The 19400-nt window shown below is 40.7% G+C and overlaps 1 protein-coding gene across 1 annotated transcript; it reads right to left on the bottom strand.

The window, feature by feature from the left end:
* Positions 1-3357: 3357 nt before the first annotated feature.
* On the bottom strand, positions 3358-15901 carry tm6sf2b (transmembrane 6 superfamily member 2b). The gene is made up of 10 exons (XM_008300170.1): positions 15822-15901; positions 13823-13926; positions 10625-10722; positions 9641-9744; positions 8920-9002; positions 8371-8495; positions 6686-6787; positions 6109-6201; positions 4293-4412; positions 3358-3599 (listed from the first exon to the last, which is right to left on the bottom strand). Exons 1-10 carry the CDS (start codon positions 15899-15901, stop codon positions 3363-3365), a joined length of 1146 nt encoding a protein of 381 aa, XP_008298392.1. The 3' UTR covers positions 3358-3362.
* Positions 15902-19400: the final 3499 nt, after the last annotated feature.

Below are 19400 nucleotides of genomic sequence, written 5' to 3'. Positions count from 1 at the left end.
GTTTCAGGTCTCCAGCCCATCCTACAGCCAATTTTAGATTCACCAGCTAACCTATCAAGTGTGGCTTTGGACTGCTACGAAACTGGAGCACCTGAACCTCCACAGGCGTATTGAGTACACAAAACTCCACATAGGAAGTTCCCAGTCGACCAGGAGACTCGGGATCTTCTAGCTGTAAGTCAAGCCGCCCCTCCTTTGACTAATGACTACGAAAGGTCACCAGAAAATGCAGCTTTATTCAAATCACATGTTGGCATGCTGGATAGTGGCAAGCCAGTTTGGATTGTAGTTTAAATGTGCACAACTCCACCATTTGTCATGTCGTAATTGCTTCAGACAGCTCTGGATGAAGGCGTCCAACAACACGATCCCGTAACCCAAAAATGTCCTTCAGCTTCACTAAAGTCTTGAGAAAGAGTTTGACAACATTTTACGAAAACTTCATTAATTCTACGCGTCGCAGATTTGTGGCGCTACACAATACAAACGTGAAACACGCTGACTTGTGATTGCCGATCTGGTCTCGACCTGTAGATTATCCTTTCTAATAGCGCATGCTGCATTTTCATTCTGTATATTTTAATCGTACGACAAGAGGGTTAATTTTAATTGCCCACACAGTCCTGAGTGGAATCACTTGTGTGATATATAATCATATTTGCCCTTCTATGAAAACTAATGAGTAAAACAGAAGATGCCACTTACTGTCAAAGTCAATATGTTTTTACTGATTTATAAACTAATTCAGAGAGCGATGCAATCACCTCTTCTAAACATCCAGCTGTCAATAAAAGCTCTTACAGTAAAGCAGGTCGGCTGATGTGACTGTAGTGCAGGATGCAGCGCAAACTGTTGGCATGTTATGGAATCTTTATTTGTTTTAATAAAATATCAGCTGATGTGTTTACTGTGGAGTTAAGCAGACAGCTACCTGTTTCATATATGGCATGTTCTGCCATTAAGCTGTAGCTGTGGGAAGATTTAAAGTTATAGTTTTTTGATATGCTAAACTATCTACTGATTCCTTCTTGTCTCTGCCTCAAACACACACACACAGACTCCAAATTGCAGACCTTGTTATACCATTCACTGAGCGAAGATATTACAAAGTTTCATGTCCAATTTCCCGCTATAATTCTTGCTCCATCTGTGTTCACAAACTCCAAATTGCTTCACTTTCTGTGAGGTTGAACATGCAGCGGCAAGTTATTAAAGCTCTTCTGGCTCAGTTTTATGTTTTTGTATTTTGCAGTTGGATTTGTCTGTTATCTTCATGGCTGTTTGTCATCAGTCACTGTCATACTGCAAACTCGAGCATGTTCATTAGGTTTTTTTTGGGTGACATCTTGAACTGAAAAAGCAGCAGAGGTGTAGAAACAAAAAGTGTGACGGGGAAACTTGTGCTCCGTGTCTGTAAGAATAAATTTAAAATATGCATCATAAATTAAAACGGTGTCGGTGTCTGGTTGGAGTCTGATTTGCACACAGAGCAGAGTGTCTGTGATTTTGTATTAACATAGAACATGTCCTTGTACTTACAGACTGCAAACACAGTGTCTAAAAGTTAACTTCTATATTACTCTTATTTTTTTGAGACAGCATGAGCTGCTGCAGATATTTATATTGTTTCCAATTATCTGGATGACGCTTTTCTTTCTGTGCAACCCGCACATTGTTTCCATCCCACTTCTCCATGTATGACACCTCGGCAGCATGCTGTTCCAGCCTGTCCTTGAGGCAAAAAATAATGAAAAGGTTCAAAAATCTGATGTGCTTTAATGCTCATTTATCTCCTCCTTTATCACCCAGGTGCTGAAAGGAACAGCGAACAGGTTCCGTGAATAATGAAGAAAGAATAAGACATGTCAGTCCTTGGCAGGTGTGTTTACCATGTCTACCATTGTAATTTAGCCTGTTAGCATTTTAATATTGGCTAATCAGCATTAGGGCAGCTGAGGCTGATGGGAATGTCAATAACTGACATCATCCACAGGTTTGAAGATTGCTGTTTTGAAGCCTTCATTTTGAAATTTACATCTTGTTTTCTTGGAGCCAGAACTGATGAATAAAGGATGGATCTGACATCATGGGCACTAAGCATACGCTGCTTTATCATCTGTTTACACTAAATGGGACCATAATTTACTAAATGAACATCCCAATGTATTGAAGCAGACTTGAAACTATTTATTGAGCCTGTGAACGCACTAGGACAACCCTTCCTGAGTTAACAAATCCAGGGAGATGTTTTGCCATTTTCTCATACAATCGGAGATTTTTTTATGCAACCAGAGGAGTCGCCCCCTGCTGGTCATTTGGGGAAATGCACGTTTAAGGCACTTTTGCGTTGACTTCTCTTTTCAGACACTGAGGTAACATCCATGTTTTACAGTCTACTATCATAAACCAAAATATTGGACACTAGATGAAAACTCGGGGATCACAAAGTTATTGCAATTCATCCTAAATGGGAACATTTATGTCTGTTACAAATTCACAGGAGTCCATCCAACACATGTAGCTACTGAGGCATTTCACTCAAAATAACAAATGTCAATCTCATTGCTGCTCTAGAGGAAAACTCATATTGTTTCCAGTGATTTTAAGCCTCATTCTCTGGGGATATCTGTGCCAGGTTTTGTGCCATTTTACTGACTACATATTGAGATATGCACTGAAAAAGTGAAAACTTTTGCCTGAATTTGGCATTAGCTGAAACATCAGAATAATGTCAGTTATTAAGATTTATTCTCTTGATATCACACATATCTGCACCAGATTTCATGAACATTCATTCAGTAGCTGTCAGGACATTTCACTGGATGCTAAATATGTCAAACCTCACAGTGGCACAAGAGGAAATGTTGGGGAATCACTGGGGGCATCACAAACGTCTCAACCAAATTTCATGGCACTCTATCCGATAGTTATGAAATATTTTACTAAAAACCAATAATGACAACCTCATAGTGGCACTAAACAAAAAATCAGTGGATCACCAAAATCAATAGGATTCTTCCTTGGGCTACTACAAATGTCCGGGTCAAAATTCATTATGGACCACGAGACTAATTGGCTATCGACAGGCTGACCTTGCCATGCATGCAGTCATCTTCCTGGCATGGCTTAAGACATTACTATACATAACAACCCCACCGACCAATTAATTGTGTCACTGTTTATGCATGGCGTAAGTAATTAAAGTGTTGGAAGCAAACAATTTAAAAAAATGACAAAATCCAAAGACGTTGAGCAAAATAGTCTTGTATTTTGGCATTTTAAAACAAGGCATTTGAAATAAAACAGCTCTTTACTCATTAGTTTAGCAGTTAACTCCAAAGGTAAGAGAAGATTAAGAATGATCATTTCTCTTTATACTTGGTATCTTTCTCCTCACTGTTGGGCAAACCTGTCTGCCCGGGAAAGGGAGCGATCTTCAGGAAGAAATAGGGGTCGTTGTGAACCCGCAGCGCCACCATAATGGGAGTGGCTGCATAGAGCAAGTTAGCTGCCAGCACCGACCAGAAGGCATCATTTGGGATGCGAAACGGAGCCGTGGTACGAGAGTGGAGGGACCCCCCAATGTGGGCCCACTGGCACTGGAAGGAGAACAAGGTAGAGATTAGACTGATGACTGAAGAAGTACTGTATACTGCACGTATCAGCGCTGACGCTTCCACTAGTATCTTTCTCTGTAGTGTCTGTGTTCACACTGATGACAGCCCATTTGATGCTTCTTTCCGCAAACTCTCCAGAGGAAAAACTTGAAAGGTTACTTTGAGTCTTTTTTTTTTTTCACAGTTATTAGTCTACTAATCCCAACTCTCGTACAGAAAAAGCTCTTAACAAGGAAAGATAAACCACTGCACAGGATGTGTACAGACCTAAGGAGCTGGCTACTTAGAAGATGGGGAGTCTGCAACCTCATATGCAGTGAAACAAGGCTTTAATCATAGAGTTTCTCTCCTCGTGCTTCCAATCTCTCTGTCAGATCAATACAGAAAGAAAAGCACCACAAGCTTGTTTATCACAGAGAAAATGCTTCAAAGCATGAATGTGGTCCAGGTCATTATGAACAGGATGAAAGCTCACTACAAGGAGTTAATTGCAGTGACACGTGTCAGACCTCTTTCTACTAAACATAAACCACAGATGGAAACTTTAATCAATCCGAGGCAGCAATTTTCACAGGAAATTAATGCAGTGCTACAAACCGGTGGGGCAACTCGCTTCAGTATGCAACAACTAAACTATGTATTCGGAGCCAGTTTCATTCGTTGACTGTACGGTACCTGGATCACGGCTCCAGCGAAGAACATCGTCCAGTCCGACATCCACGTGCACCCGGGTTTGAGGAGACCGTAAACAAACGCACCCAGCAGGGGCAGTCCATAAAAGAACAAGTGCAGCATCTAGAAAACAACAAATGCAACACTATTAATATCATAGCAAAACTGAAAATGTAGTTCTTTCTTCGCAGTTTAATCTGGAAGTGTATTTTACATTGCACAAGAGTTCTGTGTTTCCATAGTGACATACAGTGGACGAGTTGTGGGTGTATAATATAGTGTATGTGGCTCTGCATTTAGTGCCTAACAGCGCTAAAAGACACCTCCATCACTGTCAGTCGATGTTGTTGTTGAGCCCTGACCAACACTCCGGCAGACAATTAATACAGTACATCCTCATTCTCCTCTGGCCCACAACACACTTCACCTTACTCGCACTGAATACAGAAAAGGGCTGCTTAAAGCTCAAAATACAAGCACAGAGACACTTTTTAATGTGCTGCATAAAAGTAGCACCACCAGAATGGGAAAATATCTGGAGTTTGCCATTAAAATAAAGCAAAACACAACAAGTATCACAAGTAGAATGTAGATAAGCATCAAAAGTACTCAGCTTTGTTCCTTCTAGAGGATTGAATCTATGGCATCGCCTTAATCTGGTGCTGTTTAACTATATACACTTAGTAATGTAGAAGAGTAAAAAGTACATTATCCTCTGCTAAAGTATAAAGAAGTAAAATTAGCCATTAAAATGAAGCCTTTCTAAATGGTTTTTAAGTACAACACTGTAGAATCGTGCAGCTTCCCGGCTCGGCACTCTCTCCAACATAAATTTGCACCCTCAGCACAAATTACCACTTCCACACAAGGGTCATTATGGAGACTGTCTTGACCTTCAACTTAAAATATTTGGTGCATGAAAGCCAGTTTCCCACTTTATAAAACCCCCTCAAATTATACCAGAGAACGGTTTCTTTTCATTCTCGGTCTGAGGTCCAGATGAATTCTAATGAGTTCAGCTCAGGGCCTGAAAGCCAATCATATATGCCCTTCAGTCTTTTGTTGAAATGTCTTTTTAGTGCTGTCGGGGTAATCTGTCACATATCGTTCATCATCATCAGTGAATGAGGAGGTCGGCGGGTGCAGAAGCTGCGCAACGTTGTGCAACAAACCAAAGTTCATTTCATTTCTTCGCACCCACACGTACATACACACCAATTTGCAAACATTGAGTACCGAGACATACTTTCACATGCTGCGCACACACCCACCTCTCGCCCAGTGAGATGCTGATGGGGGGCTTTGGGCGAGGGATTAGCTTATCAAGTTCTCAGCATGCGGTTCGTCTGTCTGATCAATGACTCACAATTGTGCCTGGACTGCAGCCCCGACAAGGTCTTTGGATAACCTATTGACAGAGCCATGTTCGCCCAACAAAACACAACAAAACCCACAGCCGCGTAGGGTCACGGGGAGAAAATAAAAAGGGAAGCAAAACCAAGTGCCAGTCACGGTAATAATCTGTTATCCATCTTAAGCAAATGAAAGAGGGAGACAAAGATGCGCTGGCCTCTCAACCCACGCTCATTGTTGCTGTAATGATGAGAAATGACTCTGTAATCAGCTGCAAGCTCAAAGAGTTGAGGAGATAAGGGCAAGCTTCCAGCACGCTCAAAGTGATATCCATGAAAGCAGAGGTCCATTATGTGGCTTGTTATTCAAAACAGACTGGAGAGGAGTTTTTAGGTAGCAGCAGCAGACACCGAACCGGAGACTTTCCTCAGTCTGTGGAGACTGAAAGAGGAAAATAAAGGCTCACCATGACTCTGGGGTAGCCCACAGGATCCTTCAGGTAGGGTTCATATTGCCTCAGGTATATGGAACAGGCTTCAAGTGGGGAGTCCAGAGCCACCTGCAGAGAGTGGACAAAATAACAGAAACACAACGTAGAGCAGTTCTTCGCAGTTCAACATGACAACATGACAAACTACCACCACACATTACCATAGACTGGAACATCTCCCTGCCCTTGTCACACTGGGAAATATGTTTATTTGCTGTCTTGCTGAGAGTCACATGAGATACAACTTTTATGTTTGGACGATAAACAGGAACCTGCCTCCAGCATCCAGTAAGCTTATTTTACAGCAGGAATATGAGAGCAGTATCATCCAACTCAGGGTATAAAAGTGAATAGTAGTGTTTCTCAAAAATAAAAACTTATTTTAGACGATAAACATATATCATTTCCATATGGCTAAGTTTAATGCATCCTCGACAGCAGCCATCAAACTATTCTGCAGGTCCAGCCTTTCAGCCTATATGATTTTTAAATATACTTTTTAAGCCCTCCCTGGAACTTTGTCCATAAAACACTGTGAGTGTGATATACTCACCAAGCCTCTGAGGATGGTGAAGGCCATGGAAGCCAACAGGAGCACTACCAGGATCAGGTCCAAGGGACGCCAGATCAGCTTCATGCTCTGAGCTTGCTGAGCCTGTGGTGAGATATCAACATGAGGTACAGCACAGAGCTGGTTAGTCAAGGTTTCATTGTGGAATGAACAAACGTGGGAATGAGGCTTTTCTTTCCAGGTTTCCATATTCGTTAAATCTGCATTTACTAATCATGTGGCCACTTGAGTGAACCAGAAACAGACACACAGCACTGACACATTGCAGCTTTTTAATTTAATGCAGCATTAACCTGACAAATGTAAGTCCAATATTCACTTTTCCTTTACCTCGAGTGTGCTGCAGGAGATATCTGTCTCATTAGCAGCTAAATGCTCCACTATGTTCACCTGCTACTTTCTCACTTTGTGTCTGCTGTCAAAACTTTTTGGTTGAAAAACTCAAATAAGACTGCAGAAGTTTATGGCTGAATTAAAAACCACTCAAACACATTTTCAGTAGGTGTTGGACTCCCCCACAGTTGCTCCTTGTGTCTGATCCTGTTTGTGATACTAATGGACAGGAGGTGGGGTGAGGAGGGCGTCTCGTTTAGGAACCTCAGAGTCACACCTTTGCTTTATGCAGATGTGCTTCTGTTGGCTTCATTAAATTGTGACCTTCAGCACACACTGGGGGGGCAGGTTGCAGCCAAGTGTGAAGTGGCAGGGATGAGGGTCAGCACCTCCAAGTCTAACACCATAGTTCTCAGCCAGAACTGGTGGATTGCTCCCTTGGTGTTGTTGCCCCAAACAATGGAGTTTAAATTTCTTGGGATCTTGTTCGCTAGTGATGGGAAAATGGACTGGGACAGATGGATTGTGCAGCGTCAGCAGCGTCGTGGTAAAGATGGAGCTCAGCTGGTTCTCGATATACTAGTCAGTCCACGTTCCAACCCTCACCTACGGTCAGGAGCTCTGTGTAGTAAACAGCAGGTACAAGCTGCAGAAATTAGGTCAATCTTTAGGGTTTCTGGACTCAGCATTAGAAACAGGAGGAGCTTGGAGGAGGAGGTAGGAGTTTCTGCTCCTTTACAACCATCAGGATGTCTCCCAGTGTCTTCCATTGGAGGGTTTCCAGGCACCCTGTGGTAGACCTAGGGTTTATATATCTCATCTGGCCTAAGAACTGTGGTTCTCTCAGGATGGAAACTGGAAAATGTTGCTCTGGAGAGAGAAGTCTGGCCACCTCAATCCCAGATGAGCAGAAGGAAATGGTTGGATGGACCACTAAACCACGGTTAACAACATAACAGCTGTCCAATCCATACATTAATTGTGTGCTTGGGATACATCCATCTCTATATTATTACCCTTCAGACTGACTTACACCGGATAATGTGACTGAAAAAGAAAGTAGCGGACATATCATAATAAAATGTATTAAATCACTGTAGCCTGTGCCTGCAAACAAACGCTAATGGTGTCTTAGATTTAGGAGAGCACCCCACAAATTTCTACTATGACACTGCCTACAGCAATGTAAACATTAGCTCATCTTTCCTGTTCTGGATCACATTTATATAGACTGGAACGTATATTACGCAGATTAAACACATTCTGCAAACACTGCACCTCTAAATCTTTCACACATTCATATCAAGGTCTGATCACTCATGCGTTAGACTTACATTATATCCACCGATTAGTGGTCTGTCCTTGGGCCTCGTGAACAGTGAGATAGCTCCCCACACAGGCATCAAAAGAAAGAGAAAATTGAGCCAGAAGGCTGGACGGATCTCTGACCCGTATTTACCTTCCAGACAGAGAAAGAATGACACTTTTATCAGCTCGCACTCCACCGCACAGACACTCACTGCAAACATCCGAGCGTAAGTCGGTAATTAAACTTCCTATTAAAACCTCTGTGGGACACTTGAGGCAAAAGCATACAGTGCAGTATGTCTGTGATGACACAACAGAGAGAACAACACATTGCCTGCAGACGGGTTTGATCTCGTGACACATATGTATGCGGTTTGAAATGCCAACAACAGATGCTTAAAGTCTGCTTTCTGCTTTGTTCTGTGGGTTGCGGCGGCAGGCGGAACACGGGGCGCGAGTGTGTTCTGTTGGCAGGCTGAACTGTGACACTGATGCTACACGGCAGGGCAGATGTTCACTTGATTAAAGCCTGTCATCATGGGACCGTTGAAAGGGGGATTGAAGATGAGGCTCACCTGCCACTATTCCAGCAATAAACACACTCATATTGGCGCACAAAGAGCCGGCCCAGAACAAGCCCAGCGTACGGTAGGCTTTCCTTGGAGAGAGACAAAAAAAAAAACAACAAGATGTCAGTTGAGATAGAAAGTAATATGATCAAATTCAAGCTGCTGGTTAGCTAAAATAAATGTTGACCTCCTTCCACATCTGTCCCACACAGAACACAAATTCCATTCCATACAAATTTCTCAGCTTGTAAAAAAAAAGGCTGATATTGTTTAAAAGAGGATTTAATTTCCATGATAGCGAGCGTCCCAAGGCAGCGCTCGCTCTGAACTCTTGAACCTGCTGACTGCGCTTTATGACTAACTCGCTCTAGAGGAGGCTGTCTTTTTTTTTTTTCTTTTTCTTAAAAAACACAGCTTTATTCAGGCTATTGTGTGGGTTTTATGTGACAAATGCACTTCATGAATCTCAGAGGTGAAACACTTCATTTTGCTCAACTGATATTTCTTTCAGAGTAGTTCAAATGCAAGAATAGTAATCAGACTGAAGCTGCAGAAAATTTTCATCTTTGGACTGAAATTTATTCCTGCTACATTCAGCTCACATGGCCTGATGTTTGTTTGTTTGCTGCTTTGGAAAGGGAACTGTAAATCTCTATGTGGTATTTTGACACAGGCGATGTAGAGCAAGTTAGACGAGCATGACGTGACTTGGACTGACTTCACCGACCTGTCAGTTATCTTGCTGATCATCACCAGGTACATGATAAAGTGAGCTATTCCATCCCAGTAGCACATCATGATGGCGTATGCTGTTCCCAGGTAGGGTTCTCCCTGAAACACAGACACTTTATGAATACATATAGTACAGTAATGACACACATTTGCCTAACATGGCTGGCAACAAAGCTAAAAGTCCCCTGATAATATACTGTATCATCACACACACATACACAAACGCAAGGTACAAAAACTTAGAAACCATATAAAATGAGTCCAAGTAGATTTTGCTCAACAATGAAGTCAGTTTGTATTCAACGTGTTTAGCTTGATAACATTAGAGTAGAACTTTCTCCACTGTTGCTCGTACAATCTTGACTTTCCAGCAAGCGAGAAAAGGTTTTCACGATGTTGGCTAACATTACCCACAAATTCCAGGTAATACATTAAAAAAAAAACATTTTCATTTAATGCTCAAAGAATGTTTTTAGGATATTTCTTATGTAATTTCATATAACGTTAAAAGTTAATTAAGACGTGATGTTTTAAGTGCAAAGTTCAATTCAAAGGATGTGTGGAGGATGTTGTCAGATTATGTTGCGTGATAACAAATAAAGAACATTCCCAAAACAACATTAGACATGTTAAGGCTTCAGATGACGGACTGTTTTTTTTTTTTGTTTTTCTAAAACATTACTGTAATATGATATATTGACAAAGGCGGAACATTTTGCCTGCAATATTTTGAGGACTGTAAAACATTCTTCCATAATATGTTCTCACAATGTTACATGATAACAGAGAAAGGACGTTCTCAATGCAACATTCAGAAGAGTCCCTTTAGAGAACTCAGTCCTGCCTTAAAGAAGAACATTCTGGAAACTAGAAACAAAACTTCCCACAAACAACATCACTAGAACATTTTCAGAAATACTAGAAATCTAGCTGGGTTAGTGTCACAGTCATCAGTAATTTGTGAGGATGAGACACCTACTGTCTTCTGGTAGAATTCCATAAAGCCAGAAATGATGCCATCATATTCCAAGGCACTCGTCAGGTCAATGACACAAGTAAAAGAAAATTCAGCAAAAACTGTGAAGGAAAGAAAATGTTAATTTTAGGACATTTAGAGTAACTGCAGTATATTAGCAAGAAACCATCAGTCGGTCTGCCTCTTTCAGGCACTTTTATTCACTGCTGCCAGGCTGAAAATATTTTCCTTCAACTGGCTAGTCATTGATTTATGGGACAGCATGGGGAGAAAATTAAGTCTTGAGCAGTGAGTTAGACTGGAGGCATACTTAAATCAAGTCCGTGGTGAACGGCCTTAATCTATCCACAGGTTAAGAGCGCAGCAGAGCTGAAAGACCTCGTCCAGCAGACTGAATTTAACTGTGGAGCTGCACGAAAGCATGAGTGGCATGTGGCCCTTATGAACAGTGTAAACTAAAACCCTCCTGACCACACTGGTTACACGGCTGCTGTAGAGTCATTTATCAAATATTGTACTTCCTGCAAGGTATTTCCGAAAAATTGCAATAAAAAAATGCTACTTAAGACCTACAGTCCATCAGTAAATTAGCCGAAACAATGTGCCCTTCATACTATATGTGCCACTTCATAGCACCAGTATAGTAAATAGGAGACACCAGAAACTCCCTCTCCGGATGTCCAGACTTTCTCTTCATGTGGCTGGATTACTAAAGAATGGACTTTAGGTGTGATCTAATAGACTTGGAAAGGGTGTGATTGTGGATGCCACTGAGCATCAGCATGATTTTCAGGAGAGACACTGGATGGCACAGAGCATGGCAACAAGCTGCCCTTCAGCAGCCCAGGCGTTACTAGACAGTGGAACAGCTGACTTGGGGGCACACGCAGTGCCTCTTCTGCCCAAAGTAAACCGCTGAAGGTTCCTGCCCACTGGACTGTTGACAACTGGAAGAAATTGGTTTGGACTCATTAATGCAGGTATCAAATGCACCCCATGCATTCGTGATGGCAGCCTCAGCGTGTGGCATTAGACCCCTCACGCATGGTTAGAGTTGTACACACCGAATGGGACATTAAACAGGACGTTAAATATGCACAGAATGACTCTATAAATACAACATAATGGACGCACCTTGTCCTGGATCTTACATTTGAAATCTACTTTTAATGCAATATGTTTTTATGCTTTTAGTACAATTACAGTGGACTGCATTGTGTGTGTGTGGTTCATGTTTAAAGTCTTTGTTATTATTGTTTTTTATATAGACGCCTTTTACATGGTATCTATAAATTCTCTTTACTGTACTTTTGCACAGATGAGGACTGCACTGTCACTTTCAATTGCTGTTTATATGACAACAGTATATTGATATTGATATCATCAGTCATGTAGTTTCCATCAGTGTAAGTTCAACATACTTTTTTATTTTCCATTAGTATTTCCAAATGTGGGCTGAAAGGTGGCTCGGTGGTTAGCACCGTTGCCTTGCAGCTAGAAGGTTGCCGGGTCGTGTCCTGGTGAGGACACCCGGGCAGCGTGGGTTCTCTCCGGGTTCTCTGGCTTCCTCCCACACAGTCCAAAAACATGTCGAGGTTAATTGGTGATTCTAAATTGTCCGTAGGTGTGAATGTGAGTGTGCTTGGTTGTCTGTCTCTAAGTGTAGCCCTGTGATAGACTGGTGACCTGTCCAGGGTGTTTCCTGCCTTCACCCTGAGTCAGCTGGGATAGGCTCCAGCCCCCCGCAACCCTAGTGACTATTAAGCAGTGTATAGATAATGGATGGATGGATGGATTTCCAAATATTTCATTTAGGTATTTTAGATATTTAAATTTTACATATAAAACATGTTTACTTTGTAGCTGCTGTAAGCCATTAAAATGCTTCCTAAGTGTTAATATATAAATAAATATATTCCAATAATATACCATATATAACAATAAAACATTACATTGAAAGTAATAATTCCATCTTGTGAATATTTTTATTTTAAATAAAACCTTCCTGGCAGTAATTCTATACCTTTCAATGCATGAATTTTGTTTGTAGCAAAGTATTTTTGCAGAGTTGTATTGCAACTTTTATTTATCTAGGAAATTCTTGCATATTCTTCCTGGATAGCAGTCTTATCAAACACCACTGGGATGAACCGAAACAGAGCATCCATAAAAGGAGCATTTTCTTGTCTATGAATTTTAGAAGTTGGGGGAGAAAAGCATAGATGTCTGCATCAACAATTTACAGTGAAAACCTGCTTCTGGGGAACAGTCGTAAAAAGCCATTACAGGGATTTACTACGTGGAATGTTATAAAGAGAATCGCAGTCTTGCTTAAACCACTCATTCCCTGTCTGTCCTTCACATATTACATGCGCACACACATGTTTGGGCCCTTCCGTGTGTCTCTGTAATCCTCATGACCACCAGGTTTATCTCTGACATCTAACAGGTGAGATAGCAGGGGAGGATTATGGCTCTCTATCGTTGAGCAGAGCCGGCCACCTTTGCCCTCATTGTTGTGGTTCTTCTACCCAACGCTAGCATTGCCTTGGGCACCGGCTACCGATATGTATCACCTTGTTTCTGTCCCACTAGCATCGCCCCTGGCATCAGCTGCAGGGATCTGTTTGCAGGGAATCCCTGGCCGAGAAACGGAGCATAGTTTGACCGATAGTGATACAGGCAGCCGGACACAATATGGCGCAAGTCTCTGTAGGAAAAGCTTAATTAAAACATGTGTGAAAGGTGCGAGGGCCGCTCCTGTCACACAAACAAATGGAATACACATGTCTTGAACCTATCCAGATTAGGTTAGAGTGTGACTGTGGAGTTGCGGCCTATATTAGCAGGTTTAAAGTCAGTCGTGGACTCAAAAGAAGAGCTAAAAGTTAAGGTAAGTACAGTCAGTGTCCTTGGTCTGCAGAGGGTGTGGGTCAGTCATGCCTTAGAAAAATCCTGTTAAGCTTTCCCCTTAGCCTGATCAGTCTAAGCAGCTTTTAACGTATCCAGCATAATCACGTCGAACACAATTCATGTTTTCACTCTGACGCAGTAAGCAGCTGGTAAAAGTTCTAGAAATCCTTTTCAGAGAGTTGAAATCAGCTCCCGCACAATGAATAGCAGTCATTAACCTCTCATAATCTCCATATTTGGAAATATATCGCCAGCAAGTTGGGAAATGCGCATATTTGTGTTGATTACCGAAGAATAAGATGTCTTTAGGGGGGTTGCCACGAGTGATGAGGAAGTAGAAGAGAAACACGACCACCAACACAGCGACGCCGATCTCCAGGATCACATAAGGCCTGTTGAGACAGAGAGATTCAGCTGTTATCGGAGAAAAATAACAACACATTGTCAATATTTTACACAGAATCCCAGTGCTGGCATTTTTAGATAGCAATCTCTCTCTGATTTTCTGCTTCGTTCTCCTTACTAATTAGTTTCTCCCATGGAAGTTACGCCACTGCTAAATTAGTAAATGATGACGAATGGGGAAGTCAGAGAGAGTGATAATCACGCAACACCCGCAGTTAGCACGGAGAGAAATAATGCAGAAGTGCGAGGGGGGAAAAAATCTCTGTGATAGATGCTCTGCACCCAGAAAAAGCAAAAGCACTGCTGGTGTTTGTGTGCCTGGAGATTCGTGGGGAGATGATAGTGTCACATTGAATTTACTGATCTCCAAAGTACAAGTAGTAGCTTCATATTTAATCCCAGAGCTTTTAAAATATATTGATGAGTCTGGGGCTTCACGGGCTCCTGACATTTGGCAAGAAAATTCTCCTTCTGCGTTCCTGATAAAACTCTTGCAGTGCAACATTCACTTGTCAGAAAGATCGTATCTGTTATTGTTGCATTTGTAGGGTGATGCATGTAGTGAAAGGCTTGTATTGGGATAGATAATGTCGCTAAAAGCTTATAATTAGCTCAGTGGTCTGATCACGTTTTATCACACTCTTGGGCAAAGTTACAGAATGATGGTTGTACATCACAGAAACTTTCCTTCCCCAGTCTGCAATATTCCACCTTTCATACTGCAGTGGCAGCGAGCCTATAGCGGCTTAAAAGCACGGCTTTACAAAGCTTTAATCAATCATAGACAGTGGTGTGGGAAGCAGCAAGGTAAGGCCATGTTAGTTCAGCGCTGCCCTCCATGTTTACTGGTCAAAGGTACCACTGCCTCACACTGGAAAAGATTAATGTGCTCAAGGTATCTCCTCGTAAACAACATTGCATCCTCAGAAAACTCACAATGTGTGCTCACAGAGAGGAAAACAAATGCTGCGAGAGCAAAGGCAGGCTCCCTTGCTACCTCTCCAATTCAACAGCACAGGAAGATTTATGCACACAATACAGTTTGTTTGCAGAGTGGAAGAGCACGAGGCATACTGTATGTCAAGAGCAATTTATCAAACTCTTCGGTGCAGTCTATATTGATTGTCAATGACCACACACATATATATATATATATATATATATATATATATATTTTGCCACATATACTATAGTATTAAAAAAAAGTGTGAGGGAGGAGTGCAACATGTATTTCACCACAAGCTTTGTTCGTCCAAACTAAAGCCTTTGCAGTGTGCAACCATCAAGTGTGGCATAAAGGCAGCAGCCCGTCCCAATATTCAGACAAAAAGAAATACAGATAAACCTTGAATACGAAAATTATCCCTCACAGCTTCGAAAAGTAATTATCTCCAGCATCATATCAGATTATGTCTACAAATTCTGTTCACATTGCCTTCCTATTCACTCTTTTGCTCCTCCAAGAAATGTCAGATTTAATCATTTAAAGACTTTACACAACTGGCAAGTACGTTCTTAAAATGGATCTCATAAATTGGCAGTGTTCAATGTGGTCAAGGATTTATGAGACAGTTTCAGTGAATACAGACTGAAATAAACCAGGAGTTTTAAGCTTACAGAGTCCTCTAGTGGTGGTGAAACATACTGTTTGTTCACTGTGGATCATCTGTGGTCATATTCTTGCAAATCTATGCAAATTTTTGATTGCGCATTAATAAATGTTAGTATAGTTGTGGGTGTTTAATATTGTTGTATATAGCTCATGGTTTTATAGCCGTAATTTGCAGCTTCACCCTTCAACAGACATTTAAAAGTTTGGATATACATAGAATATAGAAAGAACGTAACAATTAATAAGAAATTAGTAAATGTTAGGACTTACTCTTGAAACTCAGGGGTGGTGTTCATGGCATAAAGGACGCCAAGGGCAGAAAAAGAAAATAAAAAGACTAAAGTCTCCATCTCGTCACAAGCTGTTCAGCCCCCCTCCCTGCAGGATCCACAACAAGGCTGAAAATATAACACAATTACAGGTCAATAATGTTCTCTTCCAGCAATAGGAACAATGAGTTGATTAAATGAATATTAAAATAATGCCAGGCAATTCATATGAGTACAGAAATTAAGTAAGATTAAGTAAAGATATATAGAGATATAAATGTCATTAAATACAATCTTTAAAAAGAAATCAGATATCCTGTGTAGAGCGGAGGAGAAGCAGAGCAGGCTCTTACCGTCTGGCTACCCTTTCGGTGGATTAATCAAATTATGGCTGGCCGGTGGCAGACATGGCCTTTACTGGGGAAATAATGAAGGGGTAACAAAGAAGCTTTTGGGGCAAAGTTATGCAATTTGGTTTTGTCAGAGATTTACATAAGTCGTATTAGAGAAAAGGCCTACATTCCATTTCATGCCGCGCCACACTTTTAAGTTATACTGATTTATGTTCTGTGGCGCAATAAACGCAGTGTTTTGCGAAATGTGTGCATTGAATGCTGTCTGTTATACACTCAGAAACACTAGCAGTGACTTGTTCCTTTGTGTGTGTGTGTGTGTGTGTGTGTGTGTGTGTGTGTGTGCTCTGTTCCACAAGGCAAAAGTTATGAAACCTCTCTGGTTTTAAATATATGAAAATGTCAAGATATAAAAGACATATTTGCATTTTAATAGGTGTAAAATAACCCCACAAATATGGCTGAGTTTACTTCCGAGAACTGAAAATGACCTTGAGTTAGGGTTTTGTAACAGACACATTTTTTTGCATCTCCTACTAATCTGACATTATACGGGAAAGGAAGTGTCTTTGTCATCCTTTTTGGCACGTCTGCTGAACTGAGAGTGCGTGAATTGTACTATTTACAGAAGCTAACGTGCTCACAATGAGTCACGGTGAACAACAGCTGAACACGCAGAAATAAAAGGGGGTGAACATGGTTGTAACATTCCTGTAGATCTGTTAAGAGCATAACTGTTGCACACCATTAATCTGTGACATACTGTAGCTGGCATCGAAGACTTTACCGGCCGAAATATTTCTACAGTTCTGTTTCCTGCTAATGATCAGAATTGCTCAATGGGGACAAATCCTCGCTGTGCCATGGCTCTGGTTTATGTGCTCAGCCCCTGTGGCCAAAGCACCGTGAGCTTTTGAAGTCTCAAACAGACTTCGAAATCCAGCTCACATCAAAACAAGTGTTTGCTGAGAAATTCCAGTAGGGTGTGCCAAATGCTTAAAAAAATGATGAGACAGGGTCAACATGTAAATAAAAGCAGTGGAACTACAGTGGGGATATGCATTGTCATAGCAGCAAAGGGGATAATGCAAACATTTAAAAATTATAAGTAGAAAATACAAATACAAAATATGTACATAGGTATGAGTGAGATTGCCCAAATTCCTGTGGGGGGGTGGAAATAATAATATTGCACATATCAGTGGTGTGGCACAGATTTGTTTATTAGTAGAAATTCAGGAGTTAGTTTTGAGTTTTTGAGATTAGTTAGTTTTGAAATATGGCATATAATAGATTCTGTTTTTTGTTTTTTTACTATATTATCAGAATTGTTTGCCAAATCACATGTTTCTGCTGTTATGGTATTACTGAACTCTAAAACAGTGAAGCTGCACAGGATCAGGAGTAGTAAATGACGAGCTACCGTGCATTAAAGGTGTGACTAAAAGGATGCATTAATCCTGCTTTTACAACCACCACCTTGCTGACAAAGGACGACACAACAACATTCGAACAGCGAGAACAAAGCACAGCCCTGTCTGCATCTTTCACAAACACTATCTTCAATTTGAGCACAAACCAGTGCACACATACTACACACACCCTTTGCTTCCCACCACCCTCCACTGTTGGGAAAAGAGGGGACTGGTATACCAGGAAAGCAGCAGCAGTGTATGTTTGCTGGAAACAACTGGAGCTCTTCCAGCTCCTGTCGTTCAATAACGTAGAATGGACGGATGGATGCCAAAACCAGACAGCGACCTGCAGGAGGAAGATGAGCGTGTACTCCATTTAACATCTAAAATCAAACACTCATTTATACAATAAGTGTCTGCAGGGAAATGGTCTGATGGATTTTCCGAAATGAAAAAAATAAATCATGAAACGAGGATCGCACACCTACAGAATACAGATAAACTAAACATAAAAGAACACTGCAGTCTATAAGCAGTTTAATGCAAAAGATTTCTACGCTTTGCCTTGAGTGTCCTTTATTATTTTTTAAACCTTTCTAACCTTTAATGGCATTTATACTTATTCTGTTTTTTTAATGTTATTTTGCATTACAATGGCTTGGTCTGTATGTTATTTTATACTGTTTTGCAATGTTTTTTCTGCAGAATCATCTTCGATTTTACACGGTGAGCTCTTTTCTATGCTAGTTAGTCATTAGCCTTTTGTTAGTATGAGTAGTAGTTTGAGTTTAGCAGCAGCAGCATTAGCATTTTAGCTATTGTGGGCTAAATTTCAGTTTGTGTCTTATTGAAGTTGGAGGAAAAAAAATCTTTAAACACAAACTAATTGATAATTACTTTTAATTTTGCAAAAATATCTCCTTTGTTTATTTTCTGTATTTTTACTGGAGGAATCTGAGATTTAATGATCGTTTTCATCACCTTCCCTGACCGATTAGTGTAGGTTTTATATGGGACCGAGCATCAAGCACTTCATTTCCTGCATTCTGGAGAATTTTTTATGCACCAATTTGTGCCTTTTCTGTCTCAATTAATGGTGGAAATGTTTTAAAGGAAAACACAAGCCACCAGGTGACGATTCAAAATACAGTGGAATACAATGCAGGAAAGCTCTGAGGCATTATGCTTTCAAATACTTGTTTTCCTGTAGATCAGCTCTTCCCATGTCATATTATCCCTGCTGAGTCAACACATATTTAGGCTGGATTCACTCCTTTTTTTGTTTACGGCAGAAAACTCTTTAAATGTGCCGTGTGTTTTTATTGTCGCATGTGTTCTGTATGTCGAGGGGGACATGCATTCTCCATCCAACAAAACACCTATGCCCACACTGAAGTATTTATCTTAAGTAATTTACAAAAAACAAATGGACATTTAATGTAAATTTCCAATTTTAACCGAGTATGGAAACCTCAGGTGCTCTATAAAGATAGGTAATATCTTAAGGAGGATTTAATGTTTTATTGATCTTATACCAGGAACTAATCAGCTGATAAGGACTGACCTATTTATGACAGAGTTTAAAGGGCGAAATGACTTTAAATGTACTATTTTATCTAATTATTATGCATGTAGGTCATACAACTTATCCAAGGCTGCATACACTGTAAAGAAAAAGTGTAATTTTACTGATTTTTTTCTTTTAACTTTAGAGATTTTTTTCTGTTTTTGAAACACGTGAACATATTAATAAAAGTGCAAAAAATGTCTGTATTTGCATATAGAATGTAAAATAAAATTGAAGGCATGAGA

Source organism: Stegastes partitus, unplaced genomic scaffold (assembly GCF_000690725.1).
Source record: "Stegastes partitus isolate 25-593 unplaced genomic scaffold, Stegastes_partitus-1.0.2 Scaffold33, whole genome shotgun sequence".
NCBI lineage: Eukaryota > Metazoa > Chordata > Actinopteri > Pomacentridae > Stegastes > Stegastes partitus.
The sequence above is the reverse complement of the archived record's forward strand: the minus strand, read 5'-3'. Positions and strand labels throughout refer to the sequence as shown.

Excerpts from the sequence above, each read along its gene's own strand:
- tm6sf2b (XM_008300170.1), bottom strand. The coding sequence starts at position 15,901 with ATGGAGACTTTAGTCTTTTTATTTTCTTTTTCTGCCCTTGGCGTCCTT. Across the intron at positions 13,927-15,821 it reads ACCACCCCTGAGTTTCAAGA|GCCTTATGTGATCCTGGAGA; the intron begins GTAAGTCCTAAC and ends CTGTCTCAACAG. Across the intron at positions 6,202-6,685 it reads TCACCATCCTCAGAGGCTTG|GTGGCTCTGGACTCCCCACT; the intron begins GTGAGTATATCA and ends CACTCTCTGCAG.